Raw genomic sequence first — 24,916 nt, 5'->3', positions numbered from 1 at the left:
AGCTATGATGCATGTGCCCCTATCTCTTTATTCCACACTCCCTCATGAACAATGTAGTTACTCATCAAAGCTCCGGCTTTTCTATCTATCCATTTTATGATTTATTCTCCTGGTGCTTACCTTCCTACCGTGAAAAAGATCACTATATTGATTTAACACAGTGAATCACGTTTATACCGGCGATTTATTCTTTTTTAAGCGACATGCTTGTACTTTTCGAATGGTGGGTATCTGCTTTACCCACAATTCATTGAGCCTCCTGCTGCTGTTATGTTGACTTGCTATTAGGACTGGGAGAAATTTAAATTAAGCTGGCTTAATTTTCTGACTTTTGCATTACGCTAACTTCCTGAACTTAAACCATTAACATCACTTCGCGTAACCACGGACAAAAATGTACAGCGAATGGCGCAATAGGAGGTCAAAATTTGCCGCAAACACGTAGGAACAACAACGTGAGCAACAGCTGTTTGCGTTGCTTATTTAAATGCAGCAGAGCCAAAAATTGACACAATGAAGCATTTCTCACAAATATAGCATTAATCGACAGATTTGCATTCGGCGTAATTTCTTAGTACTCTTAGAACTCACTTCCCACTCACCTTCGCCTTACTCAGAACCACCTAGCATTCAGAAAACAACTTAAAACTTGGATATTTGAGAAGTAATTTCCCCACCCTTCCTCTAGCGCCTTGAGACCCTATGGGTATGTAGCGCGCTATATAAATCTCTTGACTTGACGAGTAATTCTGCGTTATTACGCAAAAGCAAATTACGCGCGCACTCCTACTGTCACATTCAAACAAATAACTCGTTTCTACTGCAAAACATTGCAACACACCGACTCCATGTTCGCGCTCTGCAAAACCACGAGAATAAAAAATAGATGGGTTTAGTGTTATCGACTCTGCTTTCCAATACTCCATCCTCACGACTCTGCCCATCCTGAGGGCTTTCGAGTGTTTGTTTCTCAGATCCAGCATCAAGTAATCCCAACCCTCCCTTGTGAAAACGCCAGCACTATTGGGCCTCTGCAGAGGGAGCCCTCTAAAGGCGATCGCAGGGCACTCGGATGCCGAAGCTTTAAATATTTATCCGGCAGCAGCTCCATTATAGAGGAGAAGGAGGCTCCCTCGCTCAGCGGAGTGCGGCTGAGGGGGGGAGAGAGGCCTGGATCCCAGGCCGGCGGTCTCAGAGCTCCGGGAGCCCGGGTCAGGCTGGTGGCTACGGCAGTAACGCTAGACGACCGTCGACCCCGCGCGGATGCTTCGGTTTCACTCTGGCTTTATTGTTTCTATGAAGGGGTTGATCGCCTGCCATGGCTGCCTTGACAACGCACGCAAATAAATAGGGCCATAGAATTATCATGAATTGATCCGGGAGCTGGGCTCTGCGGCCGATCCCATCACAATTAGGACGCAAGAGGCGCTGCATTTATCTGGCTCTACGATTGTGAAGGAACTGCTCATTTAAGCTGCTTAACGCATCACAGGTTTCATTTTTTTTTTGCCCATGTGCTATAAAGGAGGTAAGTGACAAAGGTGCATAAGAGAGAGGCTGGAGCATTAACAAGATATTATTTCCAGAGCCAGAGGTGCATAAAAAGAACGCAAGGAGAGAGCACTGAAGAACAACATACATTTATAAGGAGTAGAAAGCAACTTGATGGGAGAAGCTAAGAACCGTCTATAGACGCAAACACAAGAACCCGGCAGAAAGACATCTTAATGATTGAGACCAGTCGATCTGAGTCATTTCAATCATCCGCAAACACAAGGCAGGAGAGAGAATTCTCATTATAAATAAAGTTATTTTTGACTGACTGAATTCAAATTAAATCTGCAGCACTATCTTTGGCAAGTGCTCTACCTCAACATGTAAAAATTCAAAAAGCACTTTCTTACTAAGCATGGGCGAATTTTGCGGATCTCGCGTTCGCGAATTTTGCGGATTCGCAATCTGCAAAATCCGCGAATTCCCGCGAATTTGCAGATTTTTTTTTGTGTTCGCCCGTGTTTCTGCCAGTTCGCGAGGGTTTTTACAATTTTGCAATTTGCGAACTTACCTGTCGGGTCGCAAGTTTTGCGAACTTGTTGTTTCTACGTGTCCAGCCTGTTTGGGACACTCTTCTTCATCACTGCCACTCTCTGTCACCACTGCCACTCTCTGACTACTCATGCCACCCTCTGGCCCACCCATGCCACCCTCTGTTTCATCACCACACCCTCTGGTTGTCCAGTGTACATTATTTTCGGCAAAGCAAAGCACACCTTCCCTGCCTCAAGTGACCTGAATTAATTTGGGGCTGATTAATGTGTCACAGAATATTTTTTTAGCTGGCACCTGCTTCCTTAGTGCGCCCTGATTAGTGATCTTTTGCACTTGCTAAGTGCTTTCATTGCTGCAAAATTAGTTACAACACCTGCCCTGCCCCAACTGACAATAATGAATTAGGGGCTGATTAATGGATTTTAACTTCCAGCCTGGCTCCTGCTTGTCTCCCTTAGCTGTAATTCAGGACCTTTGTGGCATATGTGTAACTATTCTGAGGTTCAGAGCAGGGTCACATAATAGTTTCAACTGGCAACTGAACTCTGGAGGGGCCCCTCAGGAAGCACTACAGGAAATGGCTACTAATGATGAGCCTGAACTTTTGAACCTGGTAAGTCGTTACTTTCAGTTTTGCTAAGAGCGTATTTCTGCAATTTTGCACTTATTCGCGGGGCGCGAACTCACGCGAACAGTGCGAGCAGTGCGAGCAAAATCCGCTGCTCGCGGATTTTGCGGGAGATTCGCGAATCTCGCGGATTGCGAATTTCCCGAAAATCCGCAAAATCCGCGAGCGGAACGGATTTTCCGCCCATGCTTATTTCTTACCCCGCACGCACAAAGGGGCAGAAGCGTTGCCCGCCTGCTGTGAGCACAGCAGGCACACATGAGTAAGTGAAATGCAATGTCAATGCCATTTTACTTAAACGCCACAGACAAGGGCAGGGGGCGCTGCTGAATCCTGCAATTGCAGGATTACAGCTGCTCCTGCAGTGCGCATGTTGGGTTGGCCGGCTCTATTGTTACGGCCAGCCCGACATGCGCAGTGCGCACCCAGCAATCCCCTGGCTCTGAATCAAATCCGTTGCAGTCGTCACTGCATGCACAATGGCCACACATGCCACAGAAAGGCAGCAATGGCTATTTGTAGAATTGCAAGAACCAAGATAAATGATGGACTGTCCAACCGAAGGTGGCACTAGGCCTGCCTTTCTGGTCTACAGGGATGCTCTGAGACTAGATGGATTGCGGACCTTGAAATAGAAGGTCATGAGAAAGCAAACGGGCCTCACAAAGGCCTTGTCTGAAACCCGAGGAGCAGAGAATGTTAACAATGACATGTTCACTTATTGGGGAATATTTTTGGCACATTTTTAGCCGCAGCCATATCTTAATGTATGTGCGAGATCTTATAAAACACCATAAGTCACCAGAAAGCCAGGACGCTTCTATACTTGGTTGAGAGGGTTAGAACCACAAGATGAAATGACAGTAGTTAAGACTCCAATAATTAGGAGATAAACACCCATCTTTGTTATTTATCAGTCACCATTTTAGATGAGGCTACTCTCAGCGCGAGCTCAAAGAAGGCCACAGTCGGTGAACCAGAGCGGCCAATGAGCTACCGCCTTATTTTTGTGGCATCTGAAGGATTGTGAGCTGCGAGCTGGATGACCAAAGTCTTGTTAGATGTATTAGGAGCCCAAACCTTGGAGCCACTAGACTTTGCAGATGATGTATATAAATCTCATTTTATCCTCAACTATAGTGGGAATCCGCAGAGGGCTTTCAGGGCATGTGCTAATTAAGCTTAACTTTAGGATGGGTCCTACTTTCAGACCCCCTTTCTTGCCTTTTCTTATTCTGCAATGAAACAGATTATTTAGGTGTGCTGGCAATCTGATTGGGTAGCCGGTTTGGGCGTCTGGTAATTATGCCATCATGATCTCAGCAATGGAAAATCATGTAGGAGTTTAAAAAGAAAAGAAAAAAAGCACTAATGTTCTACGAAGTCAATTATTTTAGAAATTCTTACTGCCTGAAGCTAACCAGCAGGTTTACAGTCAGTGTCCGTGTCTGGAAAAAACAGTAAAAATCTCTCCCCTGTTATTTTTGTAATATATTTATTTGTTGCTATGGGTGGGCAAGATGTTTCACAGCTTCAAAACTACAGGATGTGGAAGCAGGAGATCTGGTTCTTATCCCTTCTCCACTTGCACCTACCCTGAAGGACTGGAGTATACAAAAAGTGATGGATGGAATGCTTACATTAATCCCAGCACTGGAAATAACTCACGGCTGCTTCTCACAACGTCATTATTTTGCATACTCAGCCACCTCAGTTTGTTTCCAGCTTTATACAAATCAGTCTTCAACCTGCTCCCAAGGGAAGAGTCCAGTCCGAACTGCCAGGGGCGGAGATTAATCCAAGAATTGAATCCATCACTTTATTTTTTTGATGCCCTGATCCTGAATAAATTATTCAGTTTAGACTTTAGTCTCAGTCTTCTTACCTGCCAATATTCGTAGTGCTTTGAAACAAGATAGTGAGTATAGACACTATATAAAACACTGGCCATTTATTGTCGCCATCGCATTTGGCTGTAGAAGGCGGCAATGGATTAATTTACTATTTATACTTGATGGAGCTCCCACCTGGCATTGTAGTAGTGGTGGAAGATTATTATCATTATTATAATAATTATTTTAAATGATTTATAAAGTGCTTGTCTACCTAAAAAGGGTTTCCCAGCGCTAGGGTCATCCCGAAAACATGGGTCGGAAGTTGGAACAGAATACTGTTTAAAGGTTATGAAGTTTAAGTAAAGTGTAAGAGGTTGGTGCAGTCAGGCTTTACGCAACGTGCGAAATGTAAATGTGTTTGTATTTATATAGCGCCTTCTACCCAGTGGTCTCGTAGCGCTGTATTTATACCGCTGTGGAACCCTTCCTGGCTTTCCTGTGAGATGTCCACTCCTGGGCACCCCAAGGTGAAGCCAGGCATCCAAGCGCTGCTGGGGCCGTTGTGGAGATTAAGCAAGCTATTGCCCAGAGTCACAGAGTGGGACCCATGATTAGACTAGGCACTGAGGCGAGAATGATCAGGTCCAGGGAGATTGAGTCCAAGAGCCGCCGAGGCGGGCATTGAACCCTGGTCCCGGGCCAGACCTCTGCATCAGGGTCTGCCGCTCTATCCATTGAGCCACGCTGAAAGCGAGCGTCGCACTCTCGGCGTCAGTGCTGAGCGTTCCAGAGCTTAGGGCACAGGTGAGAGAACACACAGCCTTCCTTGGTGGGATTTTCTGACTCTGGAAATCACAGGCAAGTCAAAGATGGCTTGAGCGCAACGAGCATGTGGGTGAATACAAGGACACCAAAGCTCTAAGGTACAAGGGCCGAGTGTTGGATAGGCATTTATGCAGGTAACATAAAGCTTTTCATTGAACACACTGTTCAACTGGCAACCAGTGAAGATCAAGAAGCATACTGGCTGTAGGAGTGAATCTAGGGAGGCGGAGCAGAAGTCGTGAAGCAGCGTTTTGTACAATCTGGAGGCATTTGAAAAGAGCTTTCGAAACGCCGAGGTAGAGGATATTACCATATTCCAGTCTAGAGATGACCAGGTCGTAGACTACAGTTCTTTGGGCTGAGGTTAGGAGACAGACAAGGATTTTCCTGAGCCATCTAAGGATGCCAAAACAAGTGGCCCTCACCTTGTAGATCTGATGGCTCATGGTAAGCTTGTCATCAAGACAGACTCCTAAGTTTTTCACTACCAGTACTGGAGTGGGAGTATTGCCCATGGTCGTGGGCCACAAATGAGGTTCCCAGAGGTTGGGGAGATTGCCCACCAGCAAGACCTCCGTCTTGTCCCCATTTAGGTTTAGAGAGTTAGCATTCATAGATGATTAGACTTGAGATAGACAAGTGTTTAGAGCTGCTGCACTTTGATTGTCCTGAGAAGACCAGGATGCCACAATTTGGGTGTCCTCTGCGTATGAAAAAAAGTGTGAGACCACAATTTTCAACTATCTCTGCTAATGGCCTAACATACAGATTAAAGAGAAGTGGGCCTAGGAGACCCCCCACCACCTGAACCTAGAGAGTGAAGCTTTTTAGATATATTGGCTGAGCCCTGTACTCCCATTTCCCCCAATCTTAGTAGGAGCGTGGTGTGATTTACCGTGTCAAATAACACACTGAGATTTAACAGGATCATTGCGGTAGCAACACCAGCAGCGAACTGATGCCTCAGGTATTTAGTAAAACTAAGGAGGGCAGCTTCAGAGCTGTGCCAACTCAAGAGCCTGATTGTTAAGGGTGAATTAGACCTTTAGGTTCCGTGTATGACGTAAGTTGCTGATTTGTCTGTTTTTCTAACACATTGGCCAGATGTGGCAAAAGAGACAGGTTTAAAGTTTGACCAAGTAAAGGGGTCAAGATTAGGCTTTTTCAGCAATGGCGTGACCAGTGCAAGTTTCCAGGGTTTAGCAACAAAGCCCCATGCCAAAGATGCATTCAGAACTTGGGTAAATTGCTCTAAGGCAGGACAGGTACGTTTGCCAAGCACTGAAGGGGGACAAGAGTCCAGCGGAGAGCCCGATTTGATGGACGCAAGACGTGACGTGAAGGAAGGCATATCTATAGGGAAACCAACACAAGGCCCTGGGCACACTGGAATGAGCTACATAAGTGCTTGCCTCAAATGTGTCGGAGAAAGCGGGCTGGATAAAAGGTAATTTCTTTAAAGAATAATTCAGCTAACTCATCACACTGAATTTGTGTGTGTGTGTGTGGGGGGGGGGGGGTTAACAGGCACAATATTAGCGGGATCAGAAAGTATTTGAACTACCTAACAGAGTGTTTTGGATCAATGTTATTTTATCTGAGTAAAAAGATGCTCTGACAGCACAACTTTTTTTATAGTTGTTGAAAGCCGACTAACACTTTTGTTAATCCTCTTTGCTTTATGTTTTGCACCATGCGCTTTCCAGCATTTGCATAACTTTATTTTCATACAGGGAGTCGTTCTACGATGGGGGGGGAGGATTCTGTGGTGCTTCCTGTTTGAGATGGAAATTAAGGCATCTGGGCCATGAGTCTATGATGTGTGTGTCCAATTCCACTGACTTGCTCAGCAAAGCACAGTTAGATTCTAAAATAGAGTTAGGAGTAGGGACGTTGAGTTTTGCTCAACTGTTACCATTGGAGACTGACTGACTCTCGCGAATCCGAGACCCTGAGTCTATGGAGAGGGAAAGAAAACAGCAAAATGATCAGACAACAAAAAAGGTGTAGAGGGGTCCAACTGCATGGTTCTCAGATTAGTTAAATATAGGATCCAGCATTTGTCTAACTTCATGGGTGGGAGAGTTATTGATGAGCTGGATGTCCAAGGCCATAAAGTCCTCTATTAGAGAGTAAGCAATTCTGCAGGCCGTATTCTCAAAGTGGATATTAAGATCATCTAAAAATTGGTGAAATTGGCGTATTGGAGGATGAAAGGGGAAAGGATTTCGGTAACACTGGCTCTCCAGTTACCTTCAAAACCAGATGGGTGACAGATTAGGGCTGATGACATGGTGAAGTTCTTAGCTAGGGACAGCGAGGAGAGTAGGGCTTCACAGTTACAGATTATAAGTTTGTCTATTTTGCACGCAAATTGTTCTTTAAAGATAATCGCAATGCCAACTCCTTTTTTGTCCGAGCGATCAACTCGGAGAGTCCAATAATCGGAGGGTAGTACCATGACAATGTGATCAAAGCGATCAACTCGGAGAATCCAATAATCGGAAGGTAGTGCCATGACAATGTCTGGCACCTATGAGTCGTTAAGCCACGTTTCAGTTAGTAAGATAGCATTGGGACTGTGATTAATTAAAAAAACTAAAGATGTCCAGTTGGTGTTTAACCAACGAGCGGCAATTTAGATTGAAGAATCATGCCTGACGCTATTAGAGCTGGATTAATGCCTGACATAGTCCTTGGGATGCCCGAGCTGCCTGTCGCTTGGGGCTCTGAGCTCAAGTGGTGGGTGGGTGGTCATAAAGTGCAGTGTGGGCATTTTCTCCTTGATGAGGCTAGGTCTACGGATGAGCAGCAGGCTCCTGGGGTAGGAGAGTGGAAGGCGAGCAGTTGCGGGGCTGAGTAAGTTAGCCTACCTGCAGACAGTGGAGCAACATACCTGGCCCCGTTCAGGTGCGGACCGGCACAAGCAGGCTTGTCTTTGGCGCACCAGCGGCATGTCGGCGCCAGAGCCGTGCTTAAGTAAGCAGGTCACCAGTGCTAGCAAATGCTAGAGTGCTAACTGCTGTTTGAATGACAAGCCCACAATGGCCGCTGGATGCTATATTTTCCCCCAACTTAAATTCCCAATCAAGTAGTCAAATTCAACAAAGTTTCACAATTTCTAACACACAGGTGTTATTGTGGTGATTCTATCACACCACATCAGTGGATTTAAAAAGAGCAGCACAGTTAAAAAGGCAGGCTCTGGTGAGGCCCAGTTACCTCAAAGAGAGCTCGTGAGCCCAAGCCACGGTCGTGCTTAATTAAGCAGGCCGGGAGCAGATGACCAGTGCCAGAAAACGCTAGAGTGCTAACCACTCGGTTTGATGGCAAGCCCAAAATGACCGCTGGATGCAATATTTTCCCCCCAACTTAAATTCCCAATCAAGAAGTCAAAATCAACAATGCTTCAATATTTCTAACACCCAGATATTATGTCAGTAGTTCTATCACATCACATCAGTGGAGTTAAAAAGACCGGTGCAGTTAAAGAGGAAGGCTTATGGGAGGCTCCTCAGTTAACACACACAGAGCTGGAAGATCAAGATCTGGCAACTATCACACAGTGTGTCAATGGAGAATTGTCAATCTGGAATATTGGCTCACACCAAATGTTATAAGCAGATGCCTCCTGCTCCAACAATAATTAGTTGGTGCAGTCCGGCCTTAGAAATACAGAGATGCCTCTTTTCATCACTGCGAGTTGCAATGTTAGGAAAAAAGTGCCATTACACGAAAAAAGAATTGGCTTATAAATATTAATGACACTAGCACATTTGTAAAATATTAACTGTTAGAAAGGCCTTTAATTGGCTTTGCAATGGGGTATAACAAAACATAATTCTAGGGGAGAGCAGAATAATCTGTTCTGCCTGTGGAACTGGCAGACTTTGGTAGCTCTGCGTTATTCTTGTAACACAGAGTTCTGCCCAAATCCCGCCATTCGCTGATTGGCGCAATTTTTTCACATGCAAGGCTCCGTAACAGTAAGTTGGCTAGCTAGGTGCTAGGAGGATATCTGGTAAGATTTTTCTAACGTGGGCAGTCATGAGTGCTTGCGGTCAGAAGGCTGCCACTCGAGTAGAAAAAGGACTTGAGCGGCCGCAAAACCAACTCAAGTAGCTGTGCCCTCTGGTACCGGCACTAAATTACAGAAAGAGAGCAGAGAAACACTCCTATTTCCCTCCCATTAGGGGAACTCTAAGGATTCTCTGTGTTTTTATGCAACTCCGCGGAAATCCGCCCACCGATACATAATTCAACGCAATGACAAATGGATTATAATAAGCAACCTACAGATAAACATTAACCAAGCAGGTAGGCTGGAAGCTATAGGGGCATACTGGAGAAGAGTCATAGAATGTCTGAGCATGAACCATGGCAGGCTGGTATAGGACAGTACCTGATATTATTGGAGGCAACTTGTCATTTTTGTGCTCCACGCAGGTGTAAATTGAAAGTACAGTGTCATACGTCACCAGCACTGGCAGCAGCCATTCTAAACGCTTTTTATTTTTAGGCACACACAGTGTGCTAGGCTATTGTTAGGCTCGGCATCTTTTGGCGTTTTTCCCCTGAGTTTTTGCTTTCTGACCTCCCGTTTTTTGTGAGCGTAGTGTTTCTGCAGGTGCAAGTGCTCCAGTGGTAAATTGTGTTATGGACTGGTGTTTCCGTGATTGGATATTTGATTTACTTGTTAGTCCCTAGGTAAGTGCACTGAGTGTGCCAGGACCTGTGAATCAAAATGCTACTCGTGGGCCTGCAGCACAGATTGTGCCACCCACCCGAGTAGCTTTGAAAAGGTAACTCAGACCCGCCACTGCAGAGTCGGCACGCAGTTTGCAACTGCCATGTCGACTTGGCTAGTTCACACACTTACCAGTCCCTCACCTTCTCTTTTCTTACATGTCAGCCACCCCTATGGTAGACCCAAGGTACCCCTGTGGACTGGGTGCTGTGTATGTGAAAGGTAGAACATGCCCTGGTGTGTGTGTGGTATGTCCTGAGAGCGAATTACAACCAATCTAGTTTTTCGCTATTGCAAGGCTACCTGTTCCCCATAGGACAGAATGCGAGTTTGTTTAAAAATCTTATATAAACATAACTGGTCTGGGGAATTAGGTAGGAAAATAAAGTTTAGTATGCCCGAACTCAGAATCTAAAGATGCATCTTTTAGTGAAGGTGATTTTTACATTCTGTGCTTGAAAATACCACTTTAGAAAGTAGGTATTTTCTTGGTCAGTCATCCTGTGTGCCTCTACTGGAATGTTGATTGCCTGTCTGGGTTTTGGATGACAGAAGGATGGGAGCAGGAGTGGCTTCAGATAGTCTAAGTGGGTCAGGAAAGGGCTGATTAGACCTGGGCTACAATTGGGGAAGGGGTAGGAGATTTCCTTGCACCTCAAAGGGCCTGGTCTGACCATGCCGTCTCCACCTCCTGCCAGGAAGTCACACCAGAGAAGGCAGAACTGGTTCTGGCTAGGCACAGACACTCTCTGCCTAAGAGATCAAATGATTTGGGGATATCAATATTGGGGCACAGACCCCTGAACTTTAAAACGCTTTTGGACCAAGAAGACTGCCAAGAAGAAGAGCCGAAGAAGCTGTGAGGAGGAACTACCACACTGCTGTGTGCTTTGCTGTCTTGGCCCAGAGTGGCAGCTTCTGTCTTGGGCAGTGAAGGACTGGACTGAACTTTCTGCAATCTACTTTTGTGAGTTTCTCCAAGGGCTTGAAGTAGAGCTTGCCCCCTGTTCAAGAAGTCTCAGGAACGGTAAAGACTTCAAGCTCTTCTGCCCTCAGCACTGGGGACTGTGTGTTTTGTGCTGCAACATAAGATAAAGCAACTCAACGCCGTCTACGACGCTGCTGCTGACTACGTGTCCTTAAGGCACCACAGAGTGCACCGTCGCAACGCCGCACCCTAGTCTCACCGACGACGCTTGCAGATGCCGCCCCCGACCGCTGCTCACACGACAACCGATGAGCCCCGCACTCCACACAGCCTCGCTTCACGACGCCGCCTTGGTATCTCCGACAACGCGGCTCCACGCCGAAATCGATGCCGCTGCTTGCACCATGGTTCAAGGGCACCGCTCGTAAAGTTACACAACGCACCGCTCTCCTCCCACACCGCAGCCTTGGCCTACCGACTCAGACACCATCGACTCCAGTTCGTCAGCGCTTCAGCAACTATGACACCGCTGCTTGCAACGCAACCTGCCAGCCCTGCGACGAGCACTGCATTCAGTTCGCACCACGACCCTGGTCTCACCGACAATGCCATCCAACGTCGCCACCGAGCCACTGCTCGCACCGCAACCTGAGGGCACCATACACTGCAGCGCTGCACTTCGCCCCGATTCTTGCAGACACCAGCGCACCTGACTCCAACAGAGAGGAGTTTTTGATCTGCAACGCGTGAGACTTCAAAAGCCAGATGACTCCTGCCACAACCTCCTGGAACTGACGCCTGCGGATGCCATGCTTTCAGGAGCTCAACAAGAGGTCGCCGATGCCCTGCATTTCTAAAAGGTACTGTTTGTGGGTATTTCCGACACCGTAACCGGCCAGCGACGCCGCGGTCAGCCAGAACTGTTTGGATTTGTTTGCTCAGTACGCCGTGATAGCACCGGATGGAGCTATCGACATCAAGGAACTGTTTTTCAAGCCTATTTTGATAACTGAAGATTTTGAAATACTGTAATGTGGATTTTTATCGTTTTTGGTCTTGTCTTAAGTATATAGAAATATTGGATATTTTTCTAAACTGGTGTGGGGTCCTTTGTAGTGCTTACCTTGTATTACTGTTAGTTATGTGCAAATGCTTTACACACTACTTCTAAGATAAGATAAGCCTGACTGCTCGTGCCAGGCTACCAAGGAGGTGAGCAGGGGTTATTTTAGGAGTGTAACTCCCTTAACCTGACTAGATTGGTAGTTTCTGCCTGGCTTTGGCACATGCCCTAGCCTACCAAAAATCCCATTTCCCATTTCTAACAGCTATGAAGTAGTTCAACAAAAATGTTTGACAATATATCTTCCGCCAAAGTATTTAAAACGGAGGGTGTTAATTACTTTGGAATATGATTCATAGCATTTTTTTCAGGTGGGTCACCTGGATCCGCCAGGAAAGGCTTATCCCGAGGCACAAACATCTGCCTCTGTGCACTTAGGTTTTTTGGCCAGTTTTCTGATGGGATGAAGGATTTGCTGCTGATGCGAAGGAATAAAAGATACTGTGAAAGATTAGAGAATATTAACATTTTGTAGAAGTTATAGAGTGGTATTTATATAACATGGATTTTGACAAATATATTTCAAAATCAGTGCTGGAAAATGCAGGGTTTGCAAATGTTTCTTGGTTGGCAGAACCCCACAAACACTCTTGAGACGAGCAGGCTTCCTGCGCTCGGTGAGAACAATTTGAGTAATGTTCCCGAACCACTTTCAAAGTTCACTATTGGTCAAGGCAGGCGAGACAAAGTAAGTAAAAAAGCAACTGAGGATTATCGAAGCCTCCTTTGTTTTCAAACTCAAATGTTAAATCATTAAGGATAATCAGGGTTAATTTGTAAATAGTGAGAAGGTCCTCCTGCATGCAGGGAATATTTACAGTCTAACTTTATAAAAGATAAAAAGGCAGGCTATGTTTACTTCATGGTGGACTGAAGAGTTCTTTCATGGTTGAGCTACTTGTTCACCCCAAACAATAATGGTAAACTAACGTTCATTGTCCAAGCCCAATTCAGGGGGTCGACTGGCTGCAATTTACAAGAGCACATGGCAGAGGGTGTGTCAACAGAGACGGTTAGGAAATGCGCCTCTTGAACTCCTGATAAAGGTCTTTCTAAACATTTGAACAAACTTCGGGACCATGATCTCTTGAGCTACGTTCTTGCCTCACATTTTCTCTATACCTCATTCTCTCTAGCTCACCTATCACTCTACCTCACATCTCCATTTATCTTCGCTTCCTTACTCCCTTAGCTTCCTTGATATACCTCAGCTCACTTTCCTAACTTTGTAGATCCACACCCATCTCTCTCGCTCTCTCTCTAGGTCACCTTTTTCCATCTAAATCCGCTCTCTCCTCACCTCTTTTTAATTAAGCTTCCTCCCTGCACCTTCTCTGCCTACATCCATCTCACTTCACTGGCTACTTCACCTCACCTCTCTTACATACTTTAACAGAGATCTAAATCGCCTATGTCTGTATCACACCTCACCTATCTCCCTCAACCATCTCTCTATACCGCCGCCTCTTTTCAACTCCCTTTCTCTTCTGCATTATACACTGCCTCAGCTCTCTGTTGCACCCGCCTCTTCCTCAGCAAAGCAGGATGTCAATCTTTGCCAGAGAAATGAAGAGCCAGAGGAAAGGGGTGAACAAAGGGGACAGTATGAAGGAGAAAATTGTTAGATTTCACCATGGGGAAGCCCTTATAGCAGCGCTTTGATTAGCCTTGTGACAGCTGTTAAGTGGAGCTATTTGTACGTTTGAACATCCAGCAGTTAAAACCACAATTTAGAATATGTATGTCATTTCATAGTGTTCAAACATGACTTGGAAGCCTTTTACTGTGTTTTGGATTCTTATGCTTTCAGAAAGTCTAGTTATTTATCACCAGCTCCACTCAAATGTGAGACCATTTTAGAGTACTCGGTCATTAAACTTCCTGACGGATCTAAAATACTGGCAAGCCTCCTGACTCGCTGCTCTTTCTGAGCAAATGCCATTAGCTGTACCCTTTGATATGAAGGGGAAAAGGCCCAACTAAGCCCGGGTCCATTTTGAAGTCAGTGACTCTAACCTGCCCCTGCTTCACTTTCTCCTTGTTTTGCACATGTCCATCGTCTCCAAGTGATTCTCCTTTTCCAATTTTATTGCATTTGCATTGTGTTTAACGTTTTTTAATTACACTTCCCCTCTTCAATCTGAGCACTTTCATTTTATGCTTTCCTTCTCAACTGATTGCTTGATCTCTCTAACATCTATCTGCCTGTACTCTGCCCCTTTCACCGCCCTTCTTATTCTTGCTATACTCGAAGGTACAATCTTACTGGTCACCTAGATGGTTAATAATCCGCTCCCCGTAAGGAGCAAAAACAAAACTCGATCCCAAGGGGAATTTGGTTTAGTAGTTATGTTTCTTTTACGAATTTACATTTGGTGAAATCAATATGCACCGATTTGAATGAATACATAACAAGGGTTTCACAGATAATGGTTATATAGAAAAAACTAAACAGACGTTCACATACATATTCAAAACGTGTATATACTACATATATACATGCATATAAATATATATCAATATCATGATCGGTAATAGCGACTGTGCAGTTACAGCTAGGGCAGTTTCTATTAAAACGTGTTTTTGATTTTACTGTATGAAACGTTACTAAATTAAACCTCAAGCGAAGTAAATTCGATGCGGTACATTTTGTGCAAATCTGGGGAATAAAGGTCAAGACAGTGACTTTTCCCATTTTAACTCCCAGAGCAACAATTAAAGGGATTACACCAAACATGAACCTAGAACTTGACTCAAGGAAAGCCTTTGCTCGATTTAGTGTGTATCTGGTCAGTAGATTTTCAGAAACAAGTTAGAGGTAGCTAGACCATTAAGCGGCAGACTATCCTCAAACCAGGGTTCGAATGTCCAAGAGGGACTACCAAGACCTCAATAAACTGCGCCAAATCGCTACGAAAGGCAGCCTCATCACTGAAATGTCTAGAAGTCTGTTATTTATTTTTTGTGAGCATAACTATCAGTCGTGTCTTTTTTATAAATCTGCACTGGCAAAGAAATTCCTTTCCATGATTTTGGTGCAAATTGGAAGGTACTGGAGCCTTTCAACAGATGTGCACCTTCCGCCTCAAACTTTCTAAAACCAACTAAACCGCTTCAGGTCCTTTATATTCTACATTCTTGGTTGCACAGTACATCAAGGGCAGAGAGCGCTATCTCTTGGTCAGACTTTTCTTCTCATTTTCATATTCCAGTTGCTTCAGAAGTAAGAGTTCTGTCCTCAACAGCTTCTTTCTCTCACATCCTCAGCTTCATCTTCCACCATCAGTTGCCTTCCTCCATTATGTCAATTCCTTCTACTTAAGTTGTTCAATTTTCCCCTCTCTTGTCTGCTCCAGATTCATGCAAACAGCTCCTCACAAAGTCACCGCTCGCACACTTCTACTCCTAGCTCTCAAAACTCAGTAATTCCCTTTCCATTCACACATTGAGTTTCTTTTGCCATCTTTGTTCTCTCCCTCGATATCCTACGCTGCTCAACTGTGATTCATCATTCTCCAATGCCACTTCCATTAGTGACCCTATTATCAAATTTGACGTCAACATCTTGCCATAATGTATCTTACTTCTAACTCCTTATCGGGGCACCGTTCCAGCATCTAACTTGGAGGCTTCTATTAACACTGGGGTGTTCATACTAATAACCACAGCAATTCCCTTAGCAATTTTTTACCTTCCACCTTTCTCCTGCAGCGCACCGCTCACGCCATCCAAAATACGGGAAACGCACTCAGATCCATTATCCTCCAACAGTACTGCCACTCTCTAAAAAAAATCAGCCTCGGGACTCATAAAATATTTATCTGCCCAAGGCCTACTGATCAATCAACCTCGCCATTACATGGGTCGAAAGGCAACTGGCGATGATGTGGAAACCTAATTATGCACCACAAATGTCACTATGGAAAGCGGAGCTCATTACGAGTGTGGGAGCTGAAGACTCGGTTAGGATGACACAGCAAAGACTTAGGGGAATTAATCCACAGACCAGTGACTAAGGAGAGATACTCCTTATGCTGGCTAACTAAATCAACACTGTGAATTCTGCACAAGTGAAGTGAGCCAATGTTAGAATTGTAGGAGTGACTCCTTGGAGCTGGTTTGGAAGGTCTCAAATGCTTCGTACTGAGCACCGAGTCGCCATGAAGTAGCCCCACTTGCTGCCAGTAGATTCCAACATGTTGAAGCTGCACCTATTGTTTGAGAACTGACCAGAGATGACCGGTCCTCGTTCGGAACCAAGAGGTGGTGCACAGCCTCCCTATATATAATGAATATGAAATCCCTGTGCAGAATTGTTATGTAGCTAAACTGCTGATTATTACAGGGTATTTTGGGACTATCAAAGGCCATGTGCATTACATTACTGAAGGCACTCAGAAAGGGTAATAATAAAACAATGATGACCTGTGGTGTACATTATTGACAGTAAGGGTGTTATTTGACTTTATGAAGTACCATGCCACAGAGATGTCAAGGAAGATCATCATGAAGGGAGTCCTCTGTTATTTAATAAAAGTATAGCATTCTAGGGAGAAATGGGACTCATTTCAGCAGCATGCCTGGGATGGAACATGGATTAGCTGTGGATCAAACATGTTAAGAATGGCAAGGAGGAGAATAGGTTGAGACAAAATTGCATGTTCCAGTTATTTCGGAAGAACTCCGCCTAACCTGTAGTTTGGGAGTACTGGATAAAAGCAATGATGACCCTGTAGGTGTCGAGGAATGTTGGATCCAAGGACGGAGAAGTGTAAGGCTGGATTATTTTTAAAGTCTGGGCACTAATCTAGATGTCAAGGAGCAGCTTATTGAACATATGCATTTGTTCTACGTATCCATCATTTACTCGGGGATTCTTCAAAATGTTTGTTAAGTTCTCCCTTCCACACAGCAGGCTCCAACTCCAGGTTAATCCAATAGGGAGTTTAATCAGTTAAAAGTAGAGAACGCCACCTCCAACACACGGAAAGGCGATTCTCAAAGTAACTTACAAATATGGAATCTTTCACATTGACCAATTTATATGTCATATACTATTTCTAAAGTAGACACATGCACAAGTGGAGCTCCATTAAAGACATAGGCGAGAGAATGAGGATCAGGAAGACAAACCACAACATACAACACTTCTTCAGACCAGGAAAAAGAAAGGACAAGGTAGTAAAAGTAGCAAAAGATTAAAGGCACAGGGGATAAGACAGGAAGAATATACAATAGCAAATGAATCCAAAGAACAAGCAAAAACACAAGTTGGCAAAGCACAGAAAAGCCATACAGCCAAATCTAGTTCCAGTACACCTATGGCTCCACACAGTCTTTCCACCAGATGGGGTTTTTCTCCAATGTGGAAGTGAAGCGTGAAACTTGACTTGGTAGTGTGGCTCAGTGGAATCCACAGAACCGAAAATGCCACCACCATCACTGAGGACAGTGACCTGCACATAAAATCCAGAATCCGTGGATCACATTGACCGGCTAGAGTTATGTCACAGTTCATGAAGCCTTGAGTACTCCACCAGAGAGCCTGCCACTTCCTAATATGGACATGCTCCGCATCGCCTTTGTCCACTACTACCACATGTCAATTCAACTCAACAATTGAGAAAGTGACAATGAACTTTGACCAGCTCATTTACACTTTACCAGCTCTTTCGATATAGACCACATCATCCACCATCCACAAACCTTCATGAGCACATTCTTTACTATCATATCTACTCCTGTATTTCTACTGGTAACTTTTAAGCCTCTATATGAACACCTACCCATCAAGTGTATTGTTCTGAAGTTAACCAAACTGGATTAAGTTTTGTGTTAGTGACTTTCCCTTTCACACACTTGAATGGAAATTAAAAGGTCATATTATATTGAGAGTAGTGTGGTCTGCGCACCAAGTTTCAAGTACAATTTTCTTGAGTAGTATCTTGATTGAATCTATTTCCCCTGTGGAGAAAGGATTCAACTCCCCTATTCAATCATTCAGCTAGGCAATTAACTTGGGGCGCTTAGTGAGCAGTTCAATGGTGCACTATGAACAAGCTTTTCAGCACATCTTGCATCTCCTAAGACACAAAATGAATATCATAACAATGACAAAGTATACAGTCACCCTCAAAAACTCCATTAAATCCTGTGTGTGTACCCAACTCTCACACCTGGTGGAGAACCATTTGGATATGTAGACCAAAAACAACATCACATACTGCTTTGTCAGACAATAACTTAAACTGCCTATTGTGACATTACCCAGCTTTACCCAAGGCTCTTCAGGTATTTCAATGGTGACAAAGGAAAAGAAAGTTACTGGAGTTTTGTAATTTCCAGCAAATAGCACACAATCTCTCACAACTGCCTCATCTGGTCAATTCACTTAGGGAGACCAATATTTCTCTCGCCCTAGCCTCAGTGAGGTTCTTACTGAGAGGTCCCTCATGGTATTTTCCCCATGACATTCTGAAGGACACTATGTTTTACCTATTATTATTTTACCTTCACCCATATACGATTCATTCCTCACAATACAAAATAACATGAGCTGCTTACTTACTTCTCCGTAATTCAGCCAAGCTCTGACATCGAGTTCCATAGCAGTTCAGGATACCCCACTCCTAGGTCTGTCCTACCCACATTCTTCCTTGGCAAGGTCATCTTCTCTACACCATTGAACCGATGGTAACTCTATGATACTAATGGTACCTTTTACAGGCTGATGTGACACTGACAATCTGCAGCGTTATTCCACACACTTCAGACACTGCACTTGGAAATTGAATTCACTCAAATCTTCGACCTTTGGATGCTGAGAAAACTTTCTCCCCACCTCTACAGGCGAAAATTTGGAAGAGGGGTCAGTAGTGCTATTTTACACTGAAGGATGTTTTAGGCTGGTGTCCATACTTAAAACAGTCTTCCTGCATGCACCAAATGACACAAACAGGGCATGCTACTAACCTGGTCTATGATGGTATTAAAAATGACATCCTAATCACAAGCCCATGACTATTCGCACATCCAACTCTTCTCGGAAATACCTCACTATTTCTGAGACTCAGGACTGCTGGGGCCTTAGTTGTACTATCAGACAGCTACAATTCGGGACTAATGCTCTCTTCTCAGATGGAGTGACCAAAGCAAGTCGCGGACCTGACCCAGAACCAACACTCTTTTTTAAGGTGAGCCTAATCTCCAAAAGCCGCTTTAACACAAGACTCATGAGCTCATCATGGCTTTTCTCATCCTTCCTAACACCAATATGTCATCCTCGAAAAATAACACTTGTGGCACTCATTCCAACACCATCTTCATCACCCTTTGGAAACATGAAGCAGCAGACACTAGTCCAGACGGCATTCTAATAAACCTGTATGCCTGTAACGGCATAACAGCCAAGAATCTAAAATCTTCGAGTAACATGGCCTGGTGATAGGCAGACAATAAGTCCATTATACTAAACACTTTGGCCGCTCCCAACATTGCCAGGTTTCCAAGATATTTATCGTGCTTGAGCTTCCATGGCAATTACTCACATATTGATACTATATGGCTCCCAGCCAATGATTGTTGCCGAAATGAATCTGCTTCTCAGCTACTGAAAAGAATTTGGCTCTTAGACATTCATGATCATATCATGTTTATGTAGACAGATCAGATTTTTAGGATAAAATATGTATTATAAATGATAAAAGATAAGATACTTTCTTGTACGCAAGCAGATCTTTTTATCATTAATATTTATTGTATCGCTTTAATAACTTTTGTATTGGTTTATAATATGGTGTTCTTGTCCCTTCACGTTTAGTCTTGAACTATTGTCATGTTAGTGATCATATTTGAATTGCCCCAGGTTTTTGCAATTATAACTACTCACATTGCCCATTCAGGCCACCAGCATGACTTGCTCTGGTGCACTGCGGTTAAAGATGATGCTCATCTACCTCTGTAACGCCAAACTAAAAGAGTGTCTTCTCACGTTGTGACTATCACCTTACCCACAGTCTCTCTAACTCATAATCGTATCCTCATCACAGCACAGCCGAACACATAAATCTTAGGAACACTATAAACCCCAAGACTAATAACCAGAAGTAATAGCACAATACAGTGAACACTAAAACATGTGTCCCAATTTTTGTCCCCTGCCATGGCGTATAGCAAGCTTGAGTCAGCCAGAACCTCTCACCCACAAATGAATATACTCCCAAAGTCCACTGGTGCATCGTCTTCTCCAATATTCAAAACTGCACTTTATTCGAAGGAGGCTTGGAAATAAAGCTGCATTCCAATTGAGTAACCCTGTCGCTTCTGAAATCTTGGGTCACCCAACCTCAGCAATTACTGTAATGCGGTTTCAGTGTCCTGGTCCCTCATAAGAAAGCTGCCACATTGTGCTAGGACACGTATGGTGCAAGTACACTTATAGTAGTTCTCTCGGGTCAGTGGTCTAGTTTCCTCCAAGAAGGTTGACCTGTTCAAAATGACATCACCACACTTTCAGTCACATGCCAAGTTCTCAGTATTGGTAGTGTGTTTCAGTGTTTGGCTGAACCATCGCAACTCACCAATTTCACTGCTTCGGTTGCACTCAGGAAAAAAAAAACACTTCCATGTAACTGACTGTTTGTACATTGCATAAGAACAAGTGCAGCATACTGCAGTGTTTCAGTGTTCCAAAGGCTGAATGGCAGGCTCTGATAGTGGGTTCAAGGAGGCAGAACTTTCAAAGGGAGCAGGTGGTGCTTCAATGTCAGCCAGTTATTCTCACAGGGGAAACCCAATAAACCCTTGTAGGCTTGGGCAGATTATAGTTCAAAGCATAAGATGCTACAAGGGACTTGTTTGAAAAACGTTGACTCTTAATTAATGAGTGGTTTGACAATTTCCACCCTTGTGTATCCACAGGATATCCGGTTCAATTCAAAGCAACATAAATGCAGGGAAGGTAACAATACAAAAGAGAGCTGGAGAAGGTGGGTTTGTGCTGAAATAAATCTTTACTTCAAATAAATGATACGGGATAAGAGCAAAAGTAAATTTAAGCAGTGAGAGTCATGAACTAAGAAGGACAATCAATTTCTCGATAATTCATAACCCTAAGTATCAGCTCCAAGTAATTCAAACAAACAACCCAAATTAAATAATAAAACGTGGTTGAATGATGGCGTCGAGCGACAGCATTTAAAGGAGATGATAACTAGATGTCGACGTTTCGGTCTTGGTTGTGTTCATCAATAAGACCTTCATCAGGACGATGTTGTGTTTCAATGCTGTGAACAACTCCCGGAGAGTGTTAAGCACCTTCGGTATTACTACAAACCGAAGGTGCTTTTCGCCGTGCTGCTGCCGCTCTTGAAAAAATTTAACAGCTCATTAGCTGGCCTGGACTATCCAAATACGTGGGCTTATTTCCGTCGAGTTACCAGATTGCTTCACAGACCGCCTGAATACTTGTTTGTGACCCCTTCTTAACACTCTCCGGGAGTTGTTCACAGCATTGAAACACAACATCGTCCTGATGAAGGTCTTATTGATGAACACAACCAAGACCGAAACGTCGACATCTAGTTATCATCTCCTTTAAATGCTGTCGCTCGACGCCATCATTCAACCACGTTTTATTATTTAATTTGGGTTGTTTGTTTGAATTACTTGGAGCTGATACTTAGGGTTATGAATTATCGAGAAATTGATTGTCCTTCTTAGTTCATGACTCTCACTGCTTAAATTTACTTTTGCTCTTATCCCGTATCATTTATTTGAAGTAAAGATTTATTTCAGCACAAACCCACCTTCTCCAGCTCTCTTTTGTATTGTTACCTTCCCTGCATTTATGTTGCTTTGAATTGAACCGGATATCCTGTGGATACACAAGGGTGGAAATTGTCAAACCACTCATTAATTAAGAGTCAACGTTTTTCAAACAAGTCCCTTGTAGCATCTTATGCTTTGAACTTCAATGTCAGCCAGTCAACCTACAGGGTCTCCTCATCACCAGTAGTATGGTGCACCCTCCACATTATGCTCAAAATCGGGTTAATTGGACAGGAAGTTTATTCAATCAAAAGTAGAGGAGAACACCACCAAGGCAGGGCAATCCCCTGAGTATATGAAAGTTATGGAATCTTCCACATTGCACAATTTATATGACAAACTAGTTCTACAGTACAGACATACACTACAACTCCAACAAAAAATGGGAGGCACACTAATAGAAAAGACAGACCAGAATAGTATGCAAATCCACTCAGAGGTTTGGAGACAATGAATGCATGTCCACTTGCAAGAAAGGCACGTATGATATAACTAAAGGCATGCAAGGAACTTTGGAGATCATGAATGATCGGTGAATACTGGAGATTGAGTTGGGTTCGTTGATTGGTGGTGCAAGGCACAGGGAGTAACAGTTCTTTTACTTTTAATGCATGCTTGGGATGGTTTGTTACAAAGAAGTGGTTAATGTTTTTGCTCGAGGTGGGATGGAGAATTCACAGCACCTGGACTTAAAGAAGCTGTGAATGTTTTAAACAGGGCCTGGAGTACACATTTTATGGCTATCATGGTTTTAAAGGAGTCTGTTTGCAACAGTCTCAATTAATCAATTAATCTTTACAAGTTTACATTAGAGATTTGCACAGACAGCTTTAAGATGGCTACAAATTTGAATGTGATATTTGAGGATACAGTGGAACCAGGCAGTGAGGTGAACGCAGCACAGTTTCCTCTAGGCCGAACGGAAGATGCAACTGCACTAGTATGGAGTAGGCTCCACCACTGGTAGAGAGGTGAGACTGGAGTACTCAGAGGTTTTACTAAAGCATACATTTCTTATTGAGGCAGTTTATCAAGACCGGATCATGCAACCCACACTGAAAGATGGCATGGCATTGTGCCCCAGGAACAAGATCAATCAGAATTCTCCACTGCAGAACAAAATGATATCCTTTCATGATGAAGAGGGTCCACAGTGATCTGTTCCTAACACAAGTGATCTCATGTACCTCCTGTGCGCTCTTCACATCACTAATTTTCAAGGGATACTTATTGACAAGAAACTTTGCACTACATCCTGAGCTGAAAGAAAAGGACGATTCGAAGAAAAAGAATACATTGCAGCTAAGAGACCATTTTAACCCCTTGGGCGGGGCCGAGATTCTGCGCCTGTGCGGCTGTTTTTAAAAGTGGGCGGGTTCATGACGGCCCCCAGCCGTCATCAGCACAGAGCACCGTGATGCATGACGGCTGGGGGCCGTTATCAGCACTGAAGGGGTTAACAGTAGTCCTAATATTGTACGGTTTTATTCTCATTTCTCCACACTCACCTTCGTAATATAGACTGCTGGAGAGTTCTGCAGGCAATAAGAGAGTCCCCTGTAAACATATGGCACACCACCACCTTGTGACAGCTAGACATGAATGACATGACTGCATCCGGCTGAAAGGTTCCACTCCTGGAAATAATGCAGAGCCGCTGGAGAGAGCAGCACTGGCTCAGAGTCTGGAAGAACTGGGCATTTGCGGAAAAATAGGGTTGCTCGAGCCTGTGAAGAGAAACACAATGAAAATATGTATTGACATGGTAACAAACTTGCAAAGTTAAAGCAATATAAAACAAATCAGCAGAGAAACTGGTAGCACACAGTTAACCCTCGTATCAACCCAAACAGTTTGAAACCTAATGGCATCACACTGAAATTTGTTATAGTTTGTGGTAATTCTTGTGCAACGTACAACACCCGATCATGTACAACCAAAGAAGACTACTCAGAAAAACGAAAGAGCAGGAACCATGCTGGGCCAACACCTTCAAAGAAGTCTTGAAATGACCGGTACCAACTACCGAAGCGGAAATACAACAGACAGACTTGAATATGAACACCGTCCCACCACAGAAAGAAGAAATCGTCACTTATACAAAGATATCTCAAGAAAGGAAAAACTCCTGGCCAAGACAACCTGAATGCAGAGATGTTCAAGACAGGCCCTGAAACATATGCCAAGCTTCGCCAACCACTTTTTACATCGATTTGGGAGGGAAAGAAAGCACCAGATGACTGGAACCAAGGCATCATCATTCAGATTCGAAGGAGCAATAACCAACTAACGAACAACTGGAGTGTAATCACCCTTCTGTCAATCCAGAGTAAAATATTGGTGAAAATCTTTATAAAGTGCATTTCCAATGCTGTGGAAAAGCAGTTAAGAAGAGAACAGGCTGGGTTGCACAAGGGTAGAGGGTGTGTTGATCAAATACTTATTCTACGGAACATCACAGAGCAGTGCATGGAGTGGCACATACAACTATACATCAACTTCATTGATTTTGAGAAAGATTGACACTATCCTTCGTGAAAGCCTCTGGGTTATATGGAGAGACTATGGGTTAATCTAGCATAGAGTTCTCCTCATCAATAATTTCTATGATAATTTTACTACAAGGTCAGAGACTGTGAGCAAAGCTTTGAGGTCAAGACTGGTTTGGGACAAGGATGCATCTCATCAACTGGGTTATCCGTCGACCAAGCCAGCTGCAGGTGATGTGACACAACAGAAGACCAAATCAGAGACATCAGATGGGCCTTATTCTCTACACTAAAGGACCTCGACTATGAGGATGACCTATCCTTTTTCCCTCACACACCACAGCATATGCAGGAAACGGTACCTCGCCTAAACATCTATGCACAGCAAATGGGCCTGAAGATGAGCACGAAGAAATCCGAAGTCAAGCCACTCAACATCCCAAATCCTTCACTAATCAAGGTGG

General features: G+C 44.0%; 1 protein-coding gene across 1 annotated transcript in view; it reads right to left on the bottom strand.

Annotated features, from left to right (window-relative positions):
* Positions 1–23,424: 23,424 nt before the first annotated feature.
* The window catches only part of FBXL18 (F-box and leucine rich repeat protein 18), a 79,328-nt gene continuing 77,836 nt past the window's right edge, over positions 23,425–24,916 (bottom strand). Inside the window, exon 4 of the mRNA XM_086940677.1 lies at positions 23,425–23,690. Within this exon, the coding sequence (XP_086796803.1) occupies positions 23,468–23,690 (223 nt within the window). The 3' untranslated portion in view covers positions 23,425–23,467. The remainder of the gene's footprint in view (positions 23,691–24,916) is intronic.

The sequence above is a fragment of the Lissotriton vulgaris genome, chromosome 10 (genome assembly GCF_964263255.1).
Source record: "Lissotriton vulgaris chromosome 10, aLisVul1.2, whole genome shotgun sequence".
Classification (NCBI taxonomy): Eukaryota; Metazoa; Chordata; class Amphibia; order Caudata; family Salamandridae; genus Lissotriton; species Lissotriton vulgaris.
This window is presented reverse-complemented; position numbering and strand designations above follow the sequence as displayed.